At 47.3% G+C, this 23,330-nt stretch overlaps 1 protein-coding gene across 5 annotated transcripts in view; it reads right to left on the bottom strand.

Annotated features, from left to right (window-relative positions):
- RNF123 (ring finger protein 123) overlaps positions 1-23,330 on the bottom strand; it is a 3,033,138-nt gene that overhangs the window by 1,761,719 nt on the left and 1,248,089 nt on the right. For all 5 annotated transcript variants that reach the window (XM_069644183.1, XM_069644184.1, XM_069644185.1 and 2 more), the window contains exon 18: positions 18,944-19,005. In XM_069644183.1, coding sequence (XP_069500284.1) covers positions 18,944-19,005 — 62 coding nt within the window. The remainder of the gene's footprint in view (positions 1-18,943; positions 19,006-23,330) is intronic.

Raw genomic sequence — 23,330 nt, 5'->3', positions numbered from 1 at the left:
GCATACGCGTTCATGTTGTCCCATTGTACCTGCATCACCCAGAGAGCCCCAGCCCTGTCCCTGCTAGGACGCAAACTGGGGGCACCTCCTGTTTGACCAAGTGGCAAAGAGATACACCTGAGGATGACGCCATCTGTTGAAGATCCCCTGAAGGACTTGTTCGTTCAACTGCCATTCGTAGTTGTCCGCACCCAGTCTGCTGAGCCTGTCCGTCTCCAGGTTGGACTCCCCCGGGAGGTGGATTGCCCTCAAGCGCACGTTGTTCCCCAAAGCCCTCCCCCAAATGTTGACTGCCAAGGTGCATAGGGGAGGAGACCTGGTGCCACCCTGCTTGTTGATGTAATACATGCTGGTGGAGTTATCTGCTTGGACGAGGATCATCTTGCCACTGGTCATCGGAAGAAATGCTTTGAGAGCAAGCCAGATCACCTTCAGCTCTAGCCAATTGATATGGGCCTCCTGTTTCTGAAGAGACCAAACTCCATGGATGCTGTGGTTGTGCAGCCCTCCAAGGAAGAGTCTGTGGTGATGGTAACCTACGGTGCTGGTTGACTGAAGGGTCTGCCCATCCTCAGGCTGCAGTCTGTGCTCCACCAGACAAGGTCCTGGTGGGGAAAGGGAGGAATGCTGACGAGTTCTGCCTGGGAACCCTGCTACCGAATCCATGAGGCTGCGAAGTGCATTTGCAATTGTCTCATTTTGAGCCTTGTGTATGGCACTGCCAGTAGACATGCCGCCATGATACCCAAGAGGTGTTGGTACCATCATGCTGAGGTCACCGCTCTGCTGCGGAAACGACCCGTGGCCCTCTTGATGGCTGTGATCTTGTCCTCCGAGGGGAAAAACTCTCTCAGAGCTCGTATCTCAGATGAGACCCAGGAACGATTCTGCGTAGGCTCCAGCTGTGACTCGTGTAGCGTATTCATGAGGGCAGAGGTGGGGTGATGGACCGCCTCGGTGATCTCGCCCTGACGAGCCAGTCATCAGGTACGGATAGACATGGTGACCCTGGTCCCCGAGAAGGGTTGCCACCACATTCATAAGTCTAGTAAATACCCTGGGGGCTGAATTGAGGCCAAAGGGTAGAGCCTTGTATTGGAAATGAAAGCCCATGATCCTGAACCTCAGGAAGGACTGATGAAGCTGCCAAATCTGGACGTGTAAGTATGCGTCCTTCAGATCCCGGGAGTACATCCAGTCTCCACTGTACAGTGTCTCCGCAATGAGCGCTGGGGTAACCATCTTGAACTTTTGGAGGGAAAGGTTCAAGGTGGAAAGGTCCAACAAAACGTTCAGGCAAGCCTGGTTCTTCTTGTGTATGGTGACAATCCTGGAGTAGAAGCCCATACACTGCTCGAAGGTTGGGACTAATTCCACTGCCTGACTCTCTACGTGCAATCAAATTTCCGCCAACAGAGTTGTTGTTCCGATCTATGCGAGTGGAGGAGAGGGGAGGGATGAACCGGTAGGTAGTTGCCCGTGGACACTACTGAGAAGATCCATGGGTCCATGAATCTCATGCCCCAATATTGTGCGTGAAGGGCAAACCTGCCCCCCAAAGGCGACATGTGGACCCGGAGGAGAGTATCATGCATTTTTTCCCTCTGAGGCTGAGGAGGGAGACTGAAAGAAGCCCTTATTCCCCACTTTGCACTGTTTACTGCGGTGCGGACTTTCGGGATCGGTCCGGCTGCCTTGACCTTTGTTACTGGGAGCCCCAGAACCCGCTGAAGGCCCACCCCTTGTCAGAACTTTGGTGCGTCTGGCTGTACGTCTTGGGCGTAGACTTTGAGGATAGATAAGGATTTTGCAGTCTGGGATCTGTTTTTCTTATCAAGTTCGTAATCGGTGGTGGAATGAAAAAGGTCACCACCCTCAAATGGAAGGTCCAATATGCGCTCCTGGACATCCAGGTTGAACATGGTAGCCCTTAGCCAGGAAGATCTTCTGATGTCCGTAGCGATGCAGATGGCATGGCCTGAGTTGTCTATATGCGCCACAGTGGACTCCATAATGTCCTGTGCCACCACTTCTGCCAGCCCTGCCTTGAAACGCGCCGGACTCTGCACCAGAAGTTCTGGAAGGAAGTCAGCTATTTCCCGCCAAAGCCTTTGATTCACGGCTGCGAACATAGCGTCCGCATTAGACTGGCGAAGGTGCAGCGAGGCATTGAAATGAAACTTGTTTCCATATGCATCCAAGATCTTATCCTCCTTGCCTAGTAGCACCGAGGACGAGATAGCCGAGGAAGACTACAGCTTGGAGTAGAGTGAGGCTTCGGCAATCAATGAGTAGTGTCGTTGAGGGTGTGCCGACAGCAAGAGTGGATCCCCCTCCAATTGCCTGTACTTGCCATCAGGGCGCCCATTGGTAGGCTGCGCCGAATGGTGTTTAAGCAATCCCTTTTTGGCCAAGGCGACAAAGTCCTTCTGCATCGGAATCCCCGCTCTAGACACAGGTCATAGAGTGAGGACCTCGGCCAGGACCCCCGCCTCTGGTTGTTGAACCTCGGGTTGTGGAAGCCCCAAGTATTCGGCCAGACCTGCGAGCCGTTCATGGAATGCCTAGGCCGAAGATGGTGTGTCGGGGTCCTCCACCTCATCGGTGTCCACCAGAGTGTCATGCTGGTTCGGAGCAGGTGGAGGAGTACTGGGCGCCGAAGGCTGAGGTGTGCTAACCGGAGCCAGAGGCTGGTGTGGGACCGCCTGGGCTGCAGAAGGCAGGGGTGGCGGAACCGCGGGGCCCGGCGTGGGCAGCTGGGGCTGCGCGTGGGCTGGCGCCACTGGAGCCATAGGAGGAATGGCTTTTTGTGCTAGCGGCGGGACTGGAGGCAGCATGTCCCTTATCACATCGCGAAAGATGGCTCCCATCTAAGGGGACATCATAAGAGTGAGGAACCTTTCAAAAAACCTGTCCTCACAGGACAGTGGGGCGCTAGGTGGTGCCGAAGTAGGAGCCCTTCGACGCCGAAGGATATGCTGTAGGCCACGTACCTGGCGAAGACCAATCCCACCTGGAAACTCATTCTTCTACCTTCTCCCCAAAAGGGGGTGGCGTCGAACGAGCAGTCATTTTGTCTTGCGCGACTGACATTTTGTTGGGCTGCATGCCATGTGACTGTGTTGTGGTGCTTGCTGCGCTGGGCCCGGCCTCCTCCTGGATTCTTGGCGGTGGAGCTTGAGGCCTACCCTGCACTTCAGGACGGGGCCTGGTAGGCATCTTGCCCTTGGCTGTGTCGCCGGTAGTGCTGTCTACAGGTGCCCCCCTCACACATTTGTCCGGTAGTAGGGCGAAGCCCTTCAGGTGGACACCCGGTAAAAGAACCTTGCGATCCCTCAGCGACGTCACCGGCAGGATTTAACGACCCCTTGGCCTGGTGGCCGGTAGGTGAAAATGCCTTCGTACCTGTGCTGGCGTTAGAACCTGAACGGTCTCTCCCGCTCAGACGTTTCCTGGTGAAGGAGTCGCCCTTCCCGGGTGCGGATGAAAAAAGTGGCCCTACCTTGGGCCTTGATTTGTGCTTGACGAAGTTCTTCAAGTCCTCTCGAAGCGATCGTTCAAAGAGCTCTCTACACCCAGTTAAACTGTTCTTCAGAGCGCACAGTGTAAGCGCATCACACGTGGTACAACCCTCCCAGTCGTGATCGTGGCCAAGGCAGTGGAGACAAAGAGCGTGGGGTCGGACATAGGGAAGAGCCTCTGTCAGGCTGGACACCTGCTGAAGCCCGATGACATCGACATGCGCCGGGGAGTAGCATGGCACCAGAGGACAGAGTACCTGATTAAAGACCAAAAGACAGAAGACAAACAACAGTATCCGGGGAAGAGCAGAGAAAGTGGAATTACAAGGCCGAAGCCAAACCCAGGAGCGCTGGTGAAAGCGGTCGAATCCCGTTGATGCAGATAAGAGGATTGACGAGTGGCGCCGGTGGGTGGAGTCAGGGGCGTGCAGTCTCCCAGGGCCGTGCCCCCGCGTGCCTCAAAATTTAAAGCGGAAGATTTTTTCAGGTGAAAAAAGTTCTGTCTCCCGTCCCTACCTAGAGAGACACATGCAGTATGGAGTAAAGAGGACGGGACATAGAAGTAAGCATATAAGTCAGAGCCATTCTTTTGCCAAACCCTTTTCTGCAAAAAGCCTGCTGCCGTGGTTTCAACCCCTTTGCGGAAATTAAATTGATTCAGTTTTAGAATGCCCGAGTTGTTTGTCCATGCAGAGAGATCAGTTAACACCCAAGATGCAAATATTGTTGACTCTGAATCGATCAGGGCTATAAGTCTATAGTTGGGAGGGTTAAGTTTGTTTCCCTTCTAAAAGATTGGAATGATAGTTGCTGTGAGCCATGAATCGGGGCATTTTTGATGGACTAAGACGGATTTAAAGACTTTATGCAGGGTGGCTGCCCAGAAAGTGGGATTGTTCTTTAGGACTACATTACAAAGCCCCACAGGGCCAGGTGCCCTTGAATCGCTGAGTTTGCAAATGATTGCTTCGATGTCCCTGCAGTCAAGCTTGAAATCTCACGTTCCCATTCCTTCCTCGGCGGCATGCAGAGACAGAGTAGGGCTATATAATTTGGCAAAGTGGTTCACCCATAGTCCTTCTGCCACAGGACAGTTCTGCAGAACTGCCCGATTTATTTCCTACATTATGTCTATATACATTCACTTACAATACATTATTAAATAACTAACCAGCAAAAACGTGTAAGTAATGCAGATGCAATGAAAATGATAGAACCAGTCACAAGTACTATACTTTAAAAGTCCAACCCTAAGATGTATTGGGCATAGTGCCTAAAGGTCACATGTTCCAACAAAAGGTTTCCCACAGGTGAGTAAGGTTCTCTAAAGGGATGCAATGAACTAGTGAGGATTCAGAATAGTTTCAAGCTATTCAAATGTTCAACAACAATTTACCTGTAAGAAAGACCAGTAAATTCTCTTTCTTCCAGACCCAAGGATAATCCAGGGCAGGATACTTCATGCAGGTTCTACGAATAAAGCTAAGTAAGAGAGAGATAGGAGACAAAGGGCTTTGCATCCAATGATATCCTATGGAGGACCGAGACGGGGGCACACACGTATGCTTAATTAACCCCCCTGAGTTCGATTTTCCCAGGTCACGATGGGTCGTCTGGGGTGGGGGTGGTGGGGGGAGGGTCACTGGGAGTGCAGCCTTCCACACTTTGCTTGGTTGAGAAGTGTCCAGGGGTTGCAGGTTCCAGGTTTCTTCCAGTCAGGTGCAAAGGCAAGATGCAAGCCCAGTCAATGAAGAACTGCAGACTTCAACGATGCAGACCTCTTCAAGGCATTTCACATGATGAAGGAGGAAGAGTTCCAGCAATGATTACCATTTGCAGTCCTTCCAGTCGAGGTCAAAGAAGCAGCTCAACAACAGGTTCCCCTGATGCTAGGAAACTGAAAATTCAGGAGGAGGCGACATATGGTGCAAGCTGGCGACCAACACATTTCTGGGCTTGAATGCAGATCATCATCAATTCTGGCAACGCAAGTGCTGGCCAGTACACCGGTCAGTACAGGGAACCTTCCAAATGCTTTAAGAGCATGCAACCTTTAGGCCAATCTCTGGAGGGGCTGCTGGTCCACTGCAGAAGTCGCCCATGGGTCAATGGGCTGCTATTCTTACAACGATTCTTGGCTCCAACATAGATAAAAGAATGGCTGTAGGATTCCTTCTCTTATCCAAAACTGAAGTTGAAAGCAAGTCCAAGCCCACCAATGGAAAGGATCTGCACCATTCAAACAGCCAATCAGGGACAACTACTGCTTTCACATCTGGCGCAGTAGCATATGTGGAGTGGGACAAGACAGAGCACCCTTCCAGGGCCACACAAAGGCTCATTAGCCCAGGACAATAGCAGCTTTCCCAGGAAAGTATATGACCTTGTAAGGGATGTCCTGACCTGGGAAGGCAGGGAGAATGCCAAACTACAATATGGCAACACAACAAGCAACAATCTCACAGCACTGCCACTTTAGTGGACTAGCCAGGTTTAGTAGCCATATGTGGAAAATGCTTATGTTCACAAGGAAAATGAAAGAAAGAATGGTCAAAATGTAACTGCTGCCAACAGATTTTCACATATACAAGTAACCAAAAATCCCACGTGTAAGAAGTTGGGGTGATACAAAAATGTAGAAATACAGAATTCAAAAGGGAAATATCTAGAGGGCTCCAAAGGGGACTAATAAATGTACCTTTTACAAAGAATCTAGTGGTGTGGTAGATGAACTTAGGTCTAATGCTTATTTTGCTTAACAAATGACCATAATAAAAGCTGAAAACGAGCCAAAGATATTTCCATTATCATCATCCTCCCACCCAAGAGACAATCTAGTTTTGGAGACACCATGACAGACGAACCAGACAAAAGGCGTATGGAGCCAAACAGGGAGGAAAAAAAAGACTGCAGGAGACACCAGATCAACGTCAAATTAGAACTGCACTCGAAACATCTCCCCCTACCCCTGATCCCTCTACCTCCTCCACCCTATCTCCCTCTGACTTCGCTAACTACTTCTCTCCTCCAACATTCTTGCCCTTCTGCAAAAAATCAATTCCTCCTCACTCTCCCCCCTTCTCCCTCCTCACCCTCTACATGCATGTCTGTTTTCTCCCCAGTCTCCCCTTCTGACATTTCTATTCTCCTCTACAAAGCCCACCCCTCGTCTGCTCCATCCGACCCTGTCCCCACCCTTCTTATCCCTAAGATCTACCCTCTTCTTATTCCCTACCTTACCTCCTTCTTCAACACCTGCCTTTTCTCGGCCACCTTCCCCTCTGCTTTCAAGCACGCCACCATCATTCCGATTCTGAAGAAACCTTCTGCTGATCCCCTACTCACCTCTAACTTCCGTCCTATCTCACTTCTCCCATTCCTCTCTAAACTTCTTGAGCGCGTTGCCTACTCGCAGCTCTCTACCTTTGTCACAAATCTCTCTCTCCTTCCCCCTTCTCAATCTGGCTTTCGTCCCAAACACTTTCCTGAAACAGCCCTCAATTACATCCTTAACTCCCTCCTCTCTGCCCGACTCTCAAAGCAATCCTCTGTCCTTATTCATCTTGATCTCTCTGCTGCCTTCGACACTGTTGATCATCCCCTTCTTCTCAACACTCTCTCCTCCTTTGGTTTCAAAGGATCTGTTCTCAACTGGCTATCCTCTTACCTCTCCTCCCACTCTTTTACTGTTTCCTGGGGTGGCCGCTTGTTACGCTCACCTGGCTCCCACAGAGGCGACGATCTGAACTGGACAGCTGCGGTCTCCACCAATGTGACGCGTAGGGCCGAGATGACGGACTGGACTGGCCCACCTAACTTCGTTTGCTTGGCCCGTAGGAATATTCTTCTGCAAATGGAGAAAGGGAATTAACCACCCGTGGGGTTGAGCGTAAATCCCCCCCCATCCCCACTGTTCTCCCCACTGATCACCTTTGATGTCCCCTCTTATAGTCTCACCTGATGGTTTGAAAAGATGAGCTCTCCATCCTGCATTGAGCGCAGGGGCGCTTAGATAACCAGTTGCTTCACTGGCTCGAAGGAATTGGTGAGTTCCAGAACAATATTGACTCTGAGATTCCCGGCAAGATGCCGTAAGTATGTAGTTCATAAGAGTTCAAATGCCTGACTTTCACTCTTGTCCGATTCCTTGCAGGTTGCAGCTTGACCCTAGTGAAGAGTTCCTCGTGGCAACCGGTAATATTCTGGTAAGGATTTGTATTATCCAACACAGTTCGATAAAATAATGTCAATATGTAACCTGTTGCTTTCTCCCTTATTCAGGCGTTGAGAGAAAGTATGAAGTCTTGGGGAATAATGCCTCCGGCGGTAAAATCAGGTAAGTCTATTGTGGTGAGGAGGGTTCCCCTTGTTAGTCCCTTTGTTTCACCTTGCTGTCCTTTTGTTTCCCCTTAGAGGCCGGGGTTCGGCGAAGATGCAGTGGAAGCTGCGCCGACCCGTGAAGAGGAATAGTACCCCAGGTGGTAAAATCAGCTAAGTCTATGGGGGGGGGGGGGAGGGGTAACTAATATTCCTCTGTGTATTCCCTTGGCTCATCTTGCTGTTCTCGTCTTCTCCTTAGGTGCCGGAGTGCGGCGAGAACATGCAGCAGGATGCGGTGGAATGTGAAGATGCTGCGAAGGCCGGTGAGTTCAGCGCGGCGCTGCAGCAGGTGAGGCGACGCGCATAACATAGCTTCTTTCTTCCAGCTCGAAGGCTCGATGGATCGGGAATTCAGGTAAAGATCAAAGGTATTGCTCTTGTTCTAACCTTTTCTCCTTCTTTCTCCCTTTTTCTAGGAGCTCCAAACTCGAGGCTGGCGTGGCAGAAGACTGGATGCAGACTTGCAGGCATGGTGAGCGTTACGCTGCTGGATGCAGAATAACGCAAAGCATGTGCTGCTCTTCGGGCGTGGTTTAAATAGCCTCCAAAGTAGTCCCAGGTAAGTATTCCTCCCCAGCCCCACCCGAGTTAAAAAATAGTCCCTAAGTAAAGTAGTCCCTTCCAAGCCTCTTTTGGCTTGGAGCTCTTGCAGCATGGTCTGCATCAGGTAAGTTTGCAGCATGGTCTGCATCAGGTAAGTTTTAATCTATGAGCCTGGCGCCTATGGCGCCAGGACTGACTTTCCATATGAGCCTGACGCCATAGGCGCCAGGAATGCACCCGAATAGCCCCTAGCAGGGGTTGTTGGGCTTGCTTGGGATAACTTGATACCTGCTTCCGGGGTTGCTGGACTTGGTCTGGGTCCCCAGGGTAGGCATCATGACACCGCTCCTCTCACACACACACACTCGTTTACGGAGTTCCCTAAGGCGCGGTGCTTGGTCCTTTCCTATTCTCGCTCTACACCTCCCCCTCCTTGCCCCTCTTATCTCCTCATTTGGCATCTCTCATCATTTCTATGCCGACGACACACAGCTCTTTCTTTCCTTCTCTTCCTTCACGCCTGATCTCCACCTTAAACTTTCCTCCTGTCTTACTGCTATTAAAAACTGGATGTCTTCTCGCTTTCTTTCCCTTAAATCTGACAAAACTGAAGTCGTTTTCTTCCCTTCCAACTCCCTTCCCCCTCCCGCCCCTCCTCCTTTTATTCATTGTCCTCCCTCTAATCTCACTTTCTCGCCTCACGCTCGCAACTTAGGCTTTCACTTCGACTCTTCTCTCACCTTTTCCCACCACATCTCACTCACCTCTCGTGCCTGCCGCTACCACCTCTGTAATATTCGCAAAGTTCACCCGTCCCTTACTTTCCATGCTACTAAACTTTTAATCTGCTCCCTTATCTTTTCTCGCCTCTTCTACTGCTCCTCTTTACTTTCTGGTCTACCTTCTTCTCATCTTGCCCCCCTTAAATCTATCACTCTGCCATCCATACCCTCTGTCCTCTCCCCCCGTGACTCCATCTCCGCTTCCTTATCCTCCATTGGTTGGCTCCCCTTTCACTCAACTTAAATTTCATTTTCTCTGCCTAGTCTTCAAATCTCTCCACGATCTTGCTCCCCTTATCTCTCTCCCCTTCTCTCTTTCTACATCCCCTCTCGCTCCCTCCGTTCCGCTGACCACTTCCTCCTCACTGTTCCTCGCTCCCCTTGTGCCTTTCCGCTCCTTCCAACTCCTGCACCCCCCTCCACTAGAACTCCTTACCTCTCTCAATCCGCTCTATTCCTTCCTTTTCCTCATTCCGCACGTCCGTTAAATCCCTCCTTCTCCATTCCCCGCCATGATACCCCTCCGTCTCCCACTGTGCCTCCCTTCCCTTCTTCCCCCCTTAAGCCTCTCCCTTCTTCCCCCACCCCATCCTCGTCCTCACCCCTTCCTGCCTCCTCCTCCTCCTGCTTCCCCCCTCTCCCTCCTAGCTTTGCTCCACTTCTCTCCCCCTTCCCTCTGTCATATTGCTCTACATGCTGTTTTTTTGACTGAAACAAAATTGTAATTTGCTTCTTGTTACTGATATTGTTATATTAAATGTATCCCTGTTATTAATGTGTAGCGCTTTGGTATAAAGCGCTATATAAGCCTAATAAATACAAATACAAGACATGACATATGATGCTTGTACTCCTCATCGTATTTTGGTTTTAAAATACTAATAAAAAGAGTTTTCAAATACAAAAATTAAAAAAAGATTCTACAGTGAAAGGGCCTGCAAGCTGAGGTAAACGTTTTGTTTATGCCCCTATTGGAAAGGCAAGCAGCAATGTGTATGCTGAGGTGTTCAATAACCATGCTAATTATTCCCAAGTATGTACATGTATGACTATGCATTGATAAAGAATACAGTACTATTTAGCCAATTCTTATGTCCGTTTCTTTACTGGTGGAAAACCATGTCGAAGGTTTGGTTATTCTTTTGCGCAGGAAACACTAGGTATACTGGCTAGTAATGGACATTTGTTATTAACTGTTACTTATTTTTATTTTATTAACAACTGTAGGTCATTGGGTCACCAGACAGGATTTCCCTTCCTGTGGTGTCCTCAGGTGCCTGATGTTACTTGCACTGCCCCTGGCGTTATGGTGAATTGACATGACCGGCTATAATGACTACCACCTATTAGGAGACAGTAACGAGCATTGGAGTGGGCCGCGGGAGGGACCTAATAGCTTCTTTTTGAAGTCCATGACTTCAGAAAGAATATATTTTTGTTACGGATTCGGTTCTGTAACAAGAAATTATTTTTCTCCTGAGTCAGAGTGACTTCAAAAAGAAACTATTTCTTTTTGAAGTCAGAGGGCTCCCCTCTCTCCATAGCATGGTAGCTAGCCTCCAGCTCCTCGCATGACAGGTACAAGCGTTCCTGCTGTGTGGAGCAGGGACCTGGAGGCTTTGCTCCTCGGAGAAACGGATTCGAAAAAGTTAAGAAAATGTAATTTGTGTAAATGTGTGTGTGCCTGTAAATGTGTATATGTATATTATGAAATGTGTGTGAATGAGTGAGTGTGTATGTGTGACAGTGTATGGTGAATGAGTCGCATGTAAATGTATGGGTGGCTGGGTGTGCTTAGTGCCTGGATTACTTACCGGTAATCTTCATTACGCCTAGCCCTACTATTCCTCATCCCAGTATTTGTGTTTAACAGTCCTTGCCTCATACACAAGTACTGGTACAAGGTAGAGGGACCTGGAGTTAATGCCTGGCTTAGTTACTGCTAATCTTCATTACCCCTAGTCCCACTCTTCCTCATCCAAGTACTTGTGTATGAGGAAAGTTGCCTCATACGCAAGTACTGGGGACAAGGAAGAGGGACGTGGAGGCAATTCTGATTTTGGGGGCTGGGGTAAATGGGTAGTAGGGAGAGGGGACATGTGAGGAGGGCAGAGCTTGGTGAGCTGAATCGTAATGGTCATCCATAATATAGCAGTCATAATATGTTTTATTAGTGGCTATAATGGCATTTTGGTGCAGCCAGTCTAGAATGTCTTACAGTTGAATAGCATATTTTTCTGGGCATCTATAAACAAGTAAGCATCTGAAGCCAGTCTAGCCATTCCTTACTGTTGCATTGTATATTTTTCTAGGAACCTAAGATAAAATAAGGTTGATAAGTGCTAGATTAGCATTTTGGTGCAACCAGTCTTGGTATGTCTTACTCTGGCATGGCATACTTTACTATAATATGTTTATGTGTCGGACTGGCCTACATTGTGCAGCCAGTTTGGACATGTTTTCTTATTGTGCATGGCATTTTTATTAGCAAAGCATGGTTGGTTACATGTATTGGATTTTTGGATTGGTGTTAACCTACAAAAAGAATTGCAAACGCTCTGGCTATTTAGCCAATTTTTCTCAGAATATTTGCTGCATAATGCATAATTTGAACCTGTTACTCAAACATATATCTTAAGGGGGTGGAGGGAGGGAACACCCTAGAATCCCCTTTGGATGGTTTGGGCTCCCTCGCTAAGCTTGGCCACTCTGGTATATTTGTCGGAAATGTTTATGCCCCTTTAATAAAAGATAAATCACCAGCTGCCACTGGGTGGGGCACTGGTGGATTGATGAATACAAATGTGTGTGTGTGCAGGCTTGGAGCCCAGACAAGGGGCATTGCAACATGGATGCTTTCTTACATGCTTTAATGGCATTTATGGGCAACGTAAACTTGATGAATGTTATTACATGGAGGGGTTTTTGGGGTGTGGGGATTTATAGCGCAACAGAGCAGGCACACTGCATTATATGTGGTGTGGCATTTTTTTACTCACATATGGGGGAAGGCCAATATGATGTGTGTTCTTACAAGGTGGGTGGAGACATTTGTGCAATCAAACAAGGAAATGTTTCCTTACTGTAGCATTGCATGTTTTACCGGCATTGAGGGCAAAGTCAAATTAACAAGGGGGGTCCTGGGAGTCCCTCTGCCAGACATTAGTTCTGGTTACGAGAGACTTACCCAGAGTCTTTAGCTCACTATCTTTCACAGTGTAGAAATATCCCCAACATATCAGTCTTTGTCCTGCCCAGGGGCAGTCCAGCACCGAAATGCTAGGCAATTCTCCTCTGAACAAGAGTACCAACAGCAACCCCAGACACGTGTTTCGGTCTGGTTGGACCTCATCAGTAGGGTGGAGCTGTGCCTTTCTAAGAATAGTGAGCAAGGGAGGGCAAAGTCCACTTGAAGAGTATCCTTGCATGGTGATGAAGGAATTTGGCAGGCATGTGTGTGTACCCATGCTTTCGTCCTGTGGCAGGAGGTTTTTAATGGCAGTAAGGGTAAAGCCAATGAGAATGCTGAAGAGCCAGCATGACATTTTTTTCCTATTATACCATTATTTTTGGTAATATTACTGGCCACGGACAGTTTTATTTATTTATTTGAATTTATAAAGCGCACAATGGCCAGGGGGCAGCAAAGCGCTGTTACAGTGAGCTTGCTTGGTTATAGTTACATGGTATAGGAGAAAAAACATAACAGGTGTTACTTAATTACAATGGTTGTCGCAGTTTGGGGCATTTCATTTAGACTGAAATAATGGAGCAGTTAGAAACAGACAGTTATTGCAAATGATTTAAGCAGGTCCTGGGGTTACAGGAGGACCAAGAGATCTTTGTGGGTAGGGCCAGTTAAAGAGCTTGGTTTTTAGTGCTTTCCGGAACGCTGTGAGGAAGGTCTCATTCCTGAGTGAGGTGGGTAGAACGTTCCAACTTTTGGGTGCTAGGAATGGAAAGCTGCTCCCCCCACTCCCCCAAGCTTTGGCTCTTTTAACAGTCGGGACGAGGAGCTGGTTCGAGTGTTGGGCTCTCTTGGGTCTAGTAGAGGTGGCTCTATTAATTTTTTCTGCCAGGTAAGAAGGGGCTGAGAGGGAGAGGCACCTGAGAGTGATGGTCAAAGTTTTCAAGAGTATGCGCTCTGACAGGAAGCCAGCGGGCTTCGCGTCTGGTCTGAGAGATGTGTTCCCATTTTAGGATGCTTAATGCCTCTCTAAGGGCATAATTTTGGGTGATTTGTACTTTTTTGAGGTTTTTTGTTGAGATACCTAGAAATAGAGCTTTGCCATAGTCCAGCTTTGCCCCAATAGTGGCTCTAGCTATGGTGAGGCAGTTTTTGGAGGAGAGGTACGGTTTGACCACATTTATGATCCTGGTGGAAAGTGGTGCCAATGAGGAGATGGCGCGTCATTGAGAGGGTGGAGTCCAGGAAGACTCCCAGTGTTTTGACTGCTTCTGAGGTTGTGATAACGGTGTTCTCAACAGTGAAAGATTTATATTGGCTGTCAAGTTTGTTGAGTGTTTCCTTTGGTCCTATCAGCAGGATCTCTGTCTTGTCTCCATTTAGACATGGTCCGTTAGCCGCCATCCAGGCTTGGATGAGGGCATATGTTTTGTTGAGTGTGGCCAATTCGAGGGAGATGAGAACTTGGGTATCATCAGTGTAGTTAGTATTTGCTATGCTGCGATTGTCCCGGTCAATGATAAGTGGTAGGGTAAATATGTTGCATAGTGTAGGCGAGGTGCAGAAACCTTGTGAAACAGTGGATGGTGGTCGGGGTAGCACAGGCCTGATCAGAGAACACTCTCATAAGTCTTCCAGGAAGAGGTGATCCAGGAAGTGGCTTCCTGAGAGAAAAGGGCAACATCCATGAGATGCCTGCAGAGGGTCTTGTGATCAACAAGATCAAAAGCTTCCTACAGGTCAAGGAGAAGGAGCAGCGCTGGCTTACCTTTGTCCATAGTTTCTACTAACTGGTTTTTAAGGTCGAGTAGGGCCAACTCTATTCTGTGGAGTGGGCTGAAGCCTGATTGTCTCTTATCAAGGATATTGCTGGTTTTCAAAAAAAAATTGTATTTGTACATGGGCAGCCTTGTCCAAGATTTTGAGCAGAAATGGCACGGTAGTTATGGGTCTGAAGTTGTCTGGCAAATCTGGATCCAGGGAGGGTTTTTTGAGCAGGGGGCAAAACCATGATTGTTTGAGGGTGGGGGGACAATGCCCGATTCAAAAGATGCGTTAATGGAAAGCTGTGAGTCTGCAGTCTTTTACGAGGTTAGCAGGGCAGATATCCCCCTTATAAAGAGATGGTTTGATTTGCTTCATGATGGCTAAGACTTCGGGCTCAGTGACTTCTCGGAAGGAGAAGCACTTTTATCATTATTAGGCTTTGTGAAAGGTGTATTGGGTGATCTAGCTTTATGTAGTGCTTTGTAGTGTGAGTCGATTTTATTCTGGAGGAGGTTGATTTTATTTAGCATGGCAGACTGGATATTGGTGCACCAGGCTTCGTCTTTCACGGTTTCTTGGGTGTTGGTAGGAGGGGCTGCCAGTTCCTTCAATATAGAGTGACCAGAGTTTGGTAGGCCTCTAACGTGGATTTGTGAGGGGAGGCTTGCCACTTGGTAAGCGCCAAGCGTTTCTGGGAGCAAAGTTCTAGTAGTTCTGGAGTGACCCATGAGTTAGAGTGTTTATTGATTATGTTTTTTTCCTCTCCAGCCGGCCAATGGTGTCTACTGCTGCTTTGATTGTAGAGTGGTAGAGTTCTACCAGTGCCAAGGGGTAATTGGAGAACAGCGGTTTCAGCGTGGATACCTCTAAGAGGGGGAGGATCCTGTCTTTAGTCAGGAGCCGTGCGGATCTGGCTAGTGCTTGGGGGGCTGGTCGCGTGGGTTTAGTAGCGTTAGTGGTTGGGATGAGAAATGGATGAGTTTGTGGTTGGTGCAGGGACAGGGAGTGTTGGAGCTGAGATCTACTGCACAGTTGTGGTCGGCTATCCAATCTAGGATGCAACCTTTAATGTGCGTCAGGCCGGTGACTTTTTGGAGGAAACTCATTTCCTGCAGTGCTTTGGCCAACGACTTCCTTTGTCTTTATTATCACTGAAGCCAAGGTTGAAATCTCCTAGAAGGATTGTTTTGGTAGAGTTTTTAGGTTACCATCTAGCAGGTGCAGGAGATTCCCTTGGAAGTTGAGTAGTGGGCCTGGGGGACGGTAGATGATATGGAAGGTGAAGGTATTGTTGGGTGAGAGGGAGAGATTTGCAGTGAGGGTATCTGAATTCTCACCTACTGAAGAGTTAATTTGTCTAATGGCAAGTGAGTCTTTAGCTATGAGGGCCACCCCTCCTCCTTTGCTAATTGTTCTGTCCTGGCGGAAGATGGAGTAGCCTGATGGGAGGGCAAAACATGTGGCTGGTCCTAATGCGCTTTGGAGCCAAGTTTCAGTGATGGCGAGTATGTCCAGATCCAGGTCAGTGATGAGGTCGTGAATTTCAGTGGCATGAGCAGGGAGTGAACACGCGTTGCTAAGGGCACATTGGAGTGAGTAGGTGAAGGTGCTACTGCGTTCCCCTGTTGGAACGGGATGAGGGTGGTGTATCTTTGTGGAAGTTAGATAGGGTAGTAAGCCTCTGTTTGGGAGTGGGGGGAGAAGCTGTTGAGCTTCTTGCTCCCTAGTTGTGTGAGAAGGAGTAGGTGGAGGCGCACTCCTAGTAGCTGGTTTCTTATTATGGTGGGTTTGGGGCAGCATGGAGTGAGTTGGGGACGCCCTGTGCGGCATTGTGAGCTCCCTAGGCTACCAACTAACGGGTAGGAAGGGTTGTGAGTGTAATTGGGCATCAGCGCGTGTAGGGCAGAAGGAGGGCAGGAAACGTGTGGGAGGGGTGTGTTCCAGGTTGGGCTCTTTATCCACCATGATGTGGGTCAGGAAGGAATTTGGTTGGCACAATGGCAGTACAAATCTAATATGGGCGTCAATTAGGCAGGCACGGGCACACAGTTGCAATACAATCTGTTTGGGAACCAATTAGGCAGGCAAGGGCGCACAGGTACAATACAGATCGGATATGGGCACCAATTAGGCAGGCAAGGGCGCACAGGTACAATACAATCTGAACTGGGCACTAGTTAACCAAGCATATGAGAACAGTGGTAGTGCGAACAGACAACGTATCACAAGTAGCAACCAAAAAAGTGATTGGTGGAAGGTTTTGAATAAAACTGAACCACTGGCTCTGCTCTTGGCAGCTTTCCACCCCACCGGTGGACACTGCAGTGCTAAATCTAACTTTATTGGGTGGCGCAAAAGCGTTAGGCTATGCCAGCAAGCAGATATTCAGCACAATGAGAGTAAGCATTGTCGAGGGCTAGAGGGGCGTGCAGGTCTAGGGCTATGAGATGCCGTGGGGCACGTTAACAAATGCAGCTGTTAATGGCCAGTTTTGGCGCTACAACAAGTAATGCCAAGTTAAAAGAGAGCTTGGGTCTCAATAAAGAGCTAACCCAACAATCAGCCGGAGAAGTAAACATGGATACAATATGGAGCAGGTTACAATTGTCAGGTACAATATGCAGTGACTACTAAACAATCTTAGTGCATATACATGGGTGACGTTGCCATATGTGGTGATACCGTGATTGAGTTTTCAGGAGATAAGAAATTGAACACAATGCCATGGACAGGTAAGGAGCAATAGTCAGGTGCTTACCAAGAGGGAGGCAGTGGGTTTGGTAGGAAGAGTGTAAGGGAGGAAGGGTCTCCCAGCCCCCTCCCCTTCATTCCTAATGACACAAACGATATGCTCATTCCGCAGTTAACAGCGCACCTCTGGCCAAGGTGTGAGGTAGCCATTGAATGACACAACGGTACATGGCTTATGAGCCACGAGACTCAATTTTATGTTAACTAGCGACTCCATTTTCTACTAGGCCGCATGTAAACGCTGAATGCCAGCTTGCACCTCTCCCCCTTCATTCTCCGCGCACAGCCAGCATGCCAGCCCCCCACCTCCTCCCCTCAGCCGTCTCCACTGCTGTCCTGTTCTCACGGAAGCTTGGGCACGAAGTGTAGCGAGCTAAACACTATCTCTCCTCTTCCTTTGACATCACTGCCCTGTGTGGGACCGGGCTAGAGCCTGGCCCTGGAAAAAGCCATTTGTCTCCACAAACCTGCCTCTGCACTAGCAGACCCCTTCTAGAAGAAATATGGACCACAAGCCCCCTAACGCCACACTTCTTTGATGTAACAGCTGTAAGCCCCTTGCCCATGTGCCACTCCAGTTCCCCCCATATTACTAATCCCATGCAGCCATATAGTCTTCTTGTACTAACAGAGTAAAACACCTGCGTTAGATCCAAAGAGATACTCGATTAATGTGTTTTTGAAATACTGTGTTAGATAAGATACCTGGACCCATGTGCCCTCACTCTTGGTGGCTCAGGTCAAATGCCTAGATGATATATATTGTGTGTTGAGATTTACGTATACTAGAATGTGTGTGGCCGAAAGGGCAAAGAAGTAGATAGAAAGAAATACAGCAATACGGACATCGCCTGACTCCGCACCCCTTCCAGATGCCCAGATGACCCATGTGCTTCCAGAATTTACACGTCTGTCGCTAACCAATCCTGGAGCAACATCCCTACATAAAGTGTAATGACCAGTCCCCTTTGCCCAATGAGCACAACTTACTGTATCCCCTATAGCACGCATCATAGATGACATGTTTTTGTACTATAATGTGTATTTTCTGTGTTTTGGGTCGAGCGCTATCGGAGTAGCAGAGTTCTCTGTGTGCCCCATTTATACTTTATATAAAGACTTGTCTTTTACCTCACTCGCAATTGGTCCTGGTCTCATGCCCTACTGGGGAGTGTCCATTAGTGTCTCTTATTTGGTTATTCTATTGTAAATGTGGGGAATGGCAGCTTTCAAGAGTCACAGAAAGAGTTCTCAGGGAAGAAGGTGCTCCCAGTTTCTCTGGAAGGCATGGAACTCATTCAGCCGATAGGCGTAGGGGTTCTGGCCAAGGCGCACAGTGCCTCGGTTAGGCTCAGTCAGGCGCCTCACTAGTGTGCCTTAGCATTAGAACGGCTTTGCCTGTTGGCGTCCACTGGTTGGGTAGAAATGCCGAAAGGCAACCAATCATGCAGTTACAATGCTGTGTTTAGGGCAGATGGTGTTGTATTTGCGGTGGCTGCCATCTTTGAATGTTGTTACCCTCGTGGTTAAAATCAGGTAACTTGTTCGATGCTCGCTTCCTGCAGGCTCCAAGCCACTCGATTGCAGGATCAGCTGGTACAGCTGAACGCGATGTAAAATGCACACGGACGTCAGTCTAGGGATGATAGTCTATGCAGCGAAGGCCCCAGAGGACTAGCTCTGGCTCGGGGGGCTTCCTTCTGTGGCTGGTACATTCAGGTGCCTGGAGCCAGGCACAGCCCCCTTGTTTCTACGCTAGGTAAACGATTTACGATTTGATTAAAAAACCTATTTATGTATTTCTCCTAGTGCAGTGCGCAGCATGCCCCTGCAGCAGAATGATCATTGTGTGTATTGGGCATGTTGGGGGTCCAGGCCTGCCCAGAGTGTGGAGTCACCCGTGCTTTGTTGCCGAGATTGGGAGTGGCCATCATAGCTCTCAGGGAGGCCTCCGCATTTTGTGCGACCTGCTACGTCAGTGATAATGAGATGTCATCTGAATCTCTCCTTACCTCGCCTTTGTCTTTATTGTTGAGCAGTAGCCTCAGTATATGAACTTGTAGTTCTTCTACCACTGAAAGGAAAATAAGCAAAACAGTGTCAGCATTACCTAGGAAATTAAATTACTAATGTATGGATTCACACATGCTTTAGTTTCCTTAAGTGCAGAGACAGATTATTCAGGCATTCAAGTGCTGTACACGTTAAGTCTTTACATCACTGGGCATATGCATTATACCTGTGTAATTTCAAGTGAACTAAAGGACAAATGATTTACCTTACTTACCAGGGTGTATGTAGTATGAAGAAGCTGCTGTGGGAAAAGGAGTGAAACTGAGGTGCTAGGGCTTCGGGTATCCTTTTGTAATGATGGCAATGTCACTTCCAGTGTCGAGCAGCAGACCAGCGGATGAGAATGACACCAATGTGCACGATGTCCCCTGCTGGGGCACAAACATTTTTGCATGCCAGCTACGTTGGCAACGTATATCAGAAGATTACAAATCTGTGCGAGGATGTCATTATATATATATATATATATATATATATATATATACACATATATATATATATATAAACACAAAACAAGAAATGTATGGTGGGTTTGAAAAAAAACTTTCACCTGAAATGTGAACGTAGGATAGTCCAATTGAGTCAAATCACACATTACACAATGCTATCTAGTAGCCATTGCTGAAAGCTTACCCCCAGTTCTGATCCACAACATCAAGGATCGTGGGTATGCAAATTAGCCTAATAAGAGTAGTTGTCCTGACAGCCTTGCAAAATGCTTTTCTTGGGTTGATTAAGCAAAGCCTACAATAGTACTGCCCTATAAAACAGACAATTTCCTGGACAAAAGGTTTGCATTTGGGCTTATTTGCAAACCCACAATGCATTGCTGTAGGGGCTCAGAACTGAAGGTGAACTTCCAGTGATGGCTACTAGAGGGTGCTGTGGAACGTGTGACTTAGCTTTAATGGACTATATATAAAGAAAGACTGTCGGGCAGGCAGAGAAAGCAGCAGCACTCAGGCGATACAACTAAACAAGAGTGAGTCTGGACACTATCTCAGCTGTAGAATATATTGTCCTTTATTATATAAGCTCGGTGGACACAAGTAAGCAGAAAAAGAAAATAAGGGTGCTTCATCCTGAAAGGGCTTCGTCGGGTTTATGAACATGCAATGCATATTTAATGTATTTAAGTAAGCCAGACCTTTGTTGGTGTCACTGCCAAAAACCAGTTCATTGTAATAAAGAATTACTAGCTTAGTCATTGTAGGCAAACATCTCGGAAATGTGCGCGGTCGGAGCAGACATTATACTGGTTCACTCAGTCATCTCAGGTTGTCCAAGTATAGCTTGTAATTAAATATGACATTGCGCTGATGTAGTGAGATAGAAGATAAAATTGAATTGAAAAGTATAATTATACCTTGCAGTTACTGACACTTAGTTCAAATGATAACTCACTACTGTTCAGAATTGCAATTGTTGCATAAATTATAGCATGTCACGTATATAAAATGGCAAATGCAGTCGAACCAATGCTTGTATTTTCTGAAAATGGCACACCTTGTTGGTACTAGTGTTTTTTATATAAAGTGCAATACGCTGCACAAATCAATAATGCCCAAATTTGGGTCATAACACACTGTGCAAAAAATGGCAAGTCCTCAGCACTATGGCATAAAGTACAAAGTGCTATGCAGGTCACAGATTCAATTTACAATATGATATAAAATGTGACATATAAAATACATCCTATTACACTTTCATGGATGGCTCGTCTTCAAATTAAGATCAAAGTGCTCCAAGCTGTACAGAAGAAAGCTGAACACCAGCAGTGTCTCCTAAAGTGCAATGTGCTGTGCAAGTTGGCACGTTAAAACTTGCAAATATTGCTTATAAAGCCTTACACTAGGGAGATGCCAAATAACTGTTCCCCAATTCAGATCAAGCATGATTAACAATTCATACCTAACATTAAACTCATCACTGTATCGTTCAATATATATGATGGCTGGCTTAATCTATACAATTCTTCTTTATACCGTGGTACCGCTATGTTATACAGACCGTATGAACCCAAGTGGGCTCATAAAAATGTTCGGGTAACTGATCTTCGAATTGAAATTTGGAACGCACCTTGCTAGTCAAATAGTAACAAAACATCCCCATTTGGAATAGGGCATGGTACACTACTCGTGCCTAACATTCTCCTCGCCACCAAAGCATTGTGTTTGTATAATAACTGGCTTGATCCCTAAAAAGTGGTGTTCATAGTGGAGCGGTACAGCTCTAGTGCCATCCAAAGCAAAAACAAAAACAGAAAGACCTTAGTGCCTTAGTGGGTTCTTGGGACTTATGTGTGAACCACAAAATGACCATTGCAGAGTATTGCCTTATGAACGATATTGGGTCTGGCAGTGCATTATTGCATATAGTTTAGTTTATTTACTTGTATAGCGCACCTAACCCAGGGGTATCTGGGCGCTTTGACTTGGGTACAAGGTATGTTACAGAACAATACATTAAGGGCAGCACGCATAATTACAGAATAACAATATCCGGCAGGTTCCATGAATGCAGTAAATTTACAGTACACGTAGGATCAAAATTACAGATTACATTAACCAAAATTACAAGGAATTTACAGGATGTGCAGTTATCTATACAATTGCAAGCAGTAAACTGTAAGACACCTTAGCAGTCAGCTGAATTAAATTAGGCACTGGGAGAAGAGCCAAGCTTCTGTTTTAGCTCTGAAGGACCAGAAGGATGGTTCTGCTCGAATGGCTGGAGGGAGAGTTCCAGCATTTGGCAGCTAGCACTGGGAAACTGGAGCCTCCTGCAATTTTTAAGTTGTATTTTGGAATGAGGAGTCGGTTGAGGTAGCCAGATCTAGTAGGTCTGACCAACTGTGTCCTAGAGAATGTGTCTGTCAGGTGTTTCGGGGCTGTGTTAGAGAGACATTTGTGCGTGATAACTAAGGATCGTAATGTGATTCTATCACGCACTGGTAGCCAATGTACATCCCGCCTGAAGGTTGAGATATGAGTGGAGCGTGGCATATTCAGAGCCGACCCCAGGGCATTGTTCTGCAGAACTTGGAGTTTATTTAAATTCCGAGTTGATGAACCTAAGAATAAGGTGTTGCAATAATATATCTTTGAGAGGGTCAGAGCTCTGGCTAGCGTAATGCAACTGTTGGTTGATAAGAATGGTTTGCAAGCATTTATGAGTTTGTTGGTGTAAGCTGTGGATGAGGCTGTAGTATTAACTTGTTTTTTGAGAGATAAGGTGGTCTAGGTAAACCCCAAGCGTTTTAACTTCACTAGCTACTTTTATGGTATTCCCGTCAATGTCAAAAGCTGAGTAGTGTTTGTCCAGCATGTTTAGGCAAGCTTGTGAGCCTATGATCAGTAACTTGGTCTTGTCTTAGGATAGACAGACTGATCGGCCAACCAAGCTTGAATATCCAGATAAATGTCAATTTAAAATTTTTGAATCTTTGACATAGCAACCAAAGAGAGTGAAGAGGACCTGGGTGTCATCAGCATAGTTTGTGTAGGTGACACCCAGGTTGCCAAGATGATCAAAGAGGAGCTTGGTGAATATGTCAGAGCGTGGGCGAGATGCACGAGCCCTGCGGGACTCCACAATGGATAGGTACTGGGGGGCGCGGACTCTGAAGGCGCGAAAACCCTGGTAGTTTGATAGGAAGGATTGGATCCAGTTGGCGGCATTCAGTGAGAAGGCTGCAGCTGAGGTTAGATGTTCGGTCAGGATTTTATGGTCAACAAGATCGAAAGCTGCAGAGAGGTCTAATAGAATGAGGATGGCCAATGTGCCCTTATCTTTGGTTTCATCCATCTGGATTGTTAGGTCTAAGAGAGCCGTTTCAGTGACGTGTCTTGGTCTGAAGCCGGACTGTAGATGGTTATCTTCCGGGTGTTTTTGTATTTGGAGATAGGCAGCGCGATCTAAGATTTTCAAGACAAAGGGTACCTTTGTTAGAGGCCTATAATTGGTTGGAGTCTAGGTTATTTCTTTTTAAAAGCGGCATGACCGAAGCTTCTTTTAGGTTGTCCAGGACTGAGCAGTTTTTAAAAGAGGAGTTAATCACGGATGTTATGAACGGTGCTAATTCTCTTGGTCCATCCTTGATGATCGGTGCTGGCATATCTCTCCTTGGCAGTTAGAGGGTTTGATCCCTAGGATGATATTTTCTACTTCTTTGATGGAGACTGGCGAGAAGTGGAAGGGTGTGCATAGTGGTCGAAGGGGGTTTGGAGTTTTGAGGTTATTGGTACCAATAGATAGGTTATTTTTTTTGTTGCTTCTATTTTTTCTTGTAATAGGGCTATCTTATCTGAAAGGGCCTTCTGAATG

This window comes from Ambystoma mexicanum, chromosome 2p (assembly GCF_040938575.1).
Source record: "Ambystoma mexicanum isolate Mex_15411 chromosome 2p, UKY_AmexF1_1, whole genome shotgun sequence".
Taxonomy (NCBI): domain Eukaryota; kingdom Metazoa; phylum Chordata; class Amphibia; order Caudata; family Ambystomatidae; genus Ambystoma; species Ambystoma mexicanum.
This window is presented reverse-complemented; position numbering and strand designations above follow the sequence as displayed.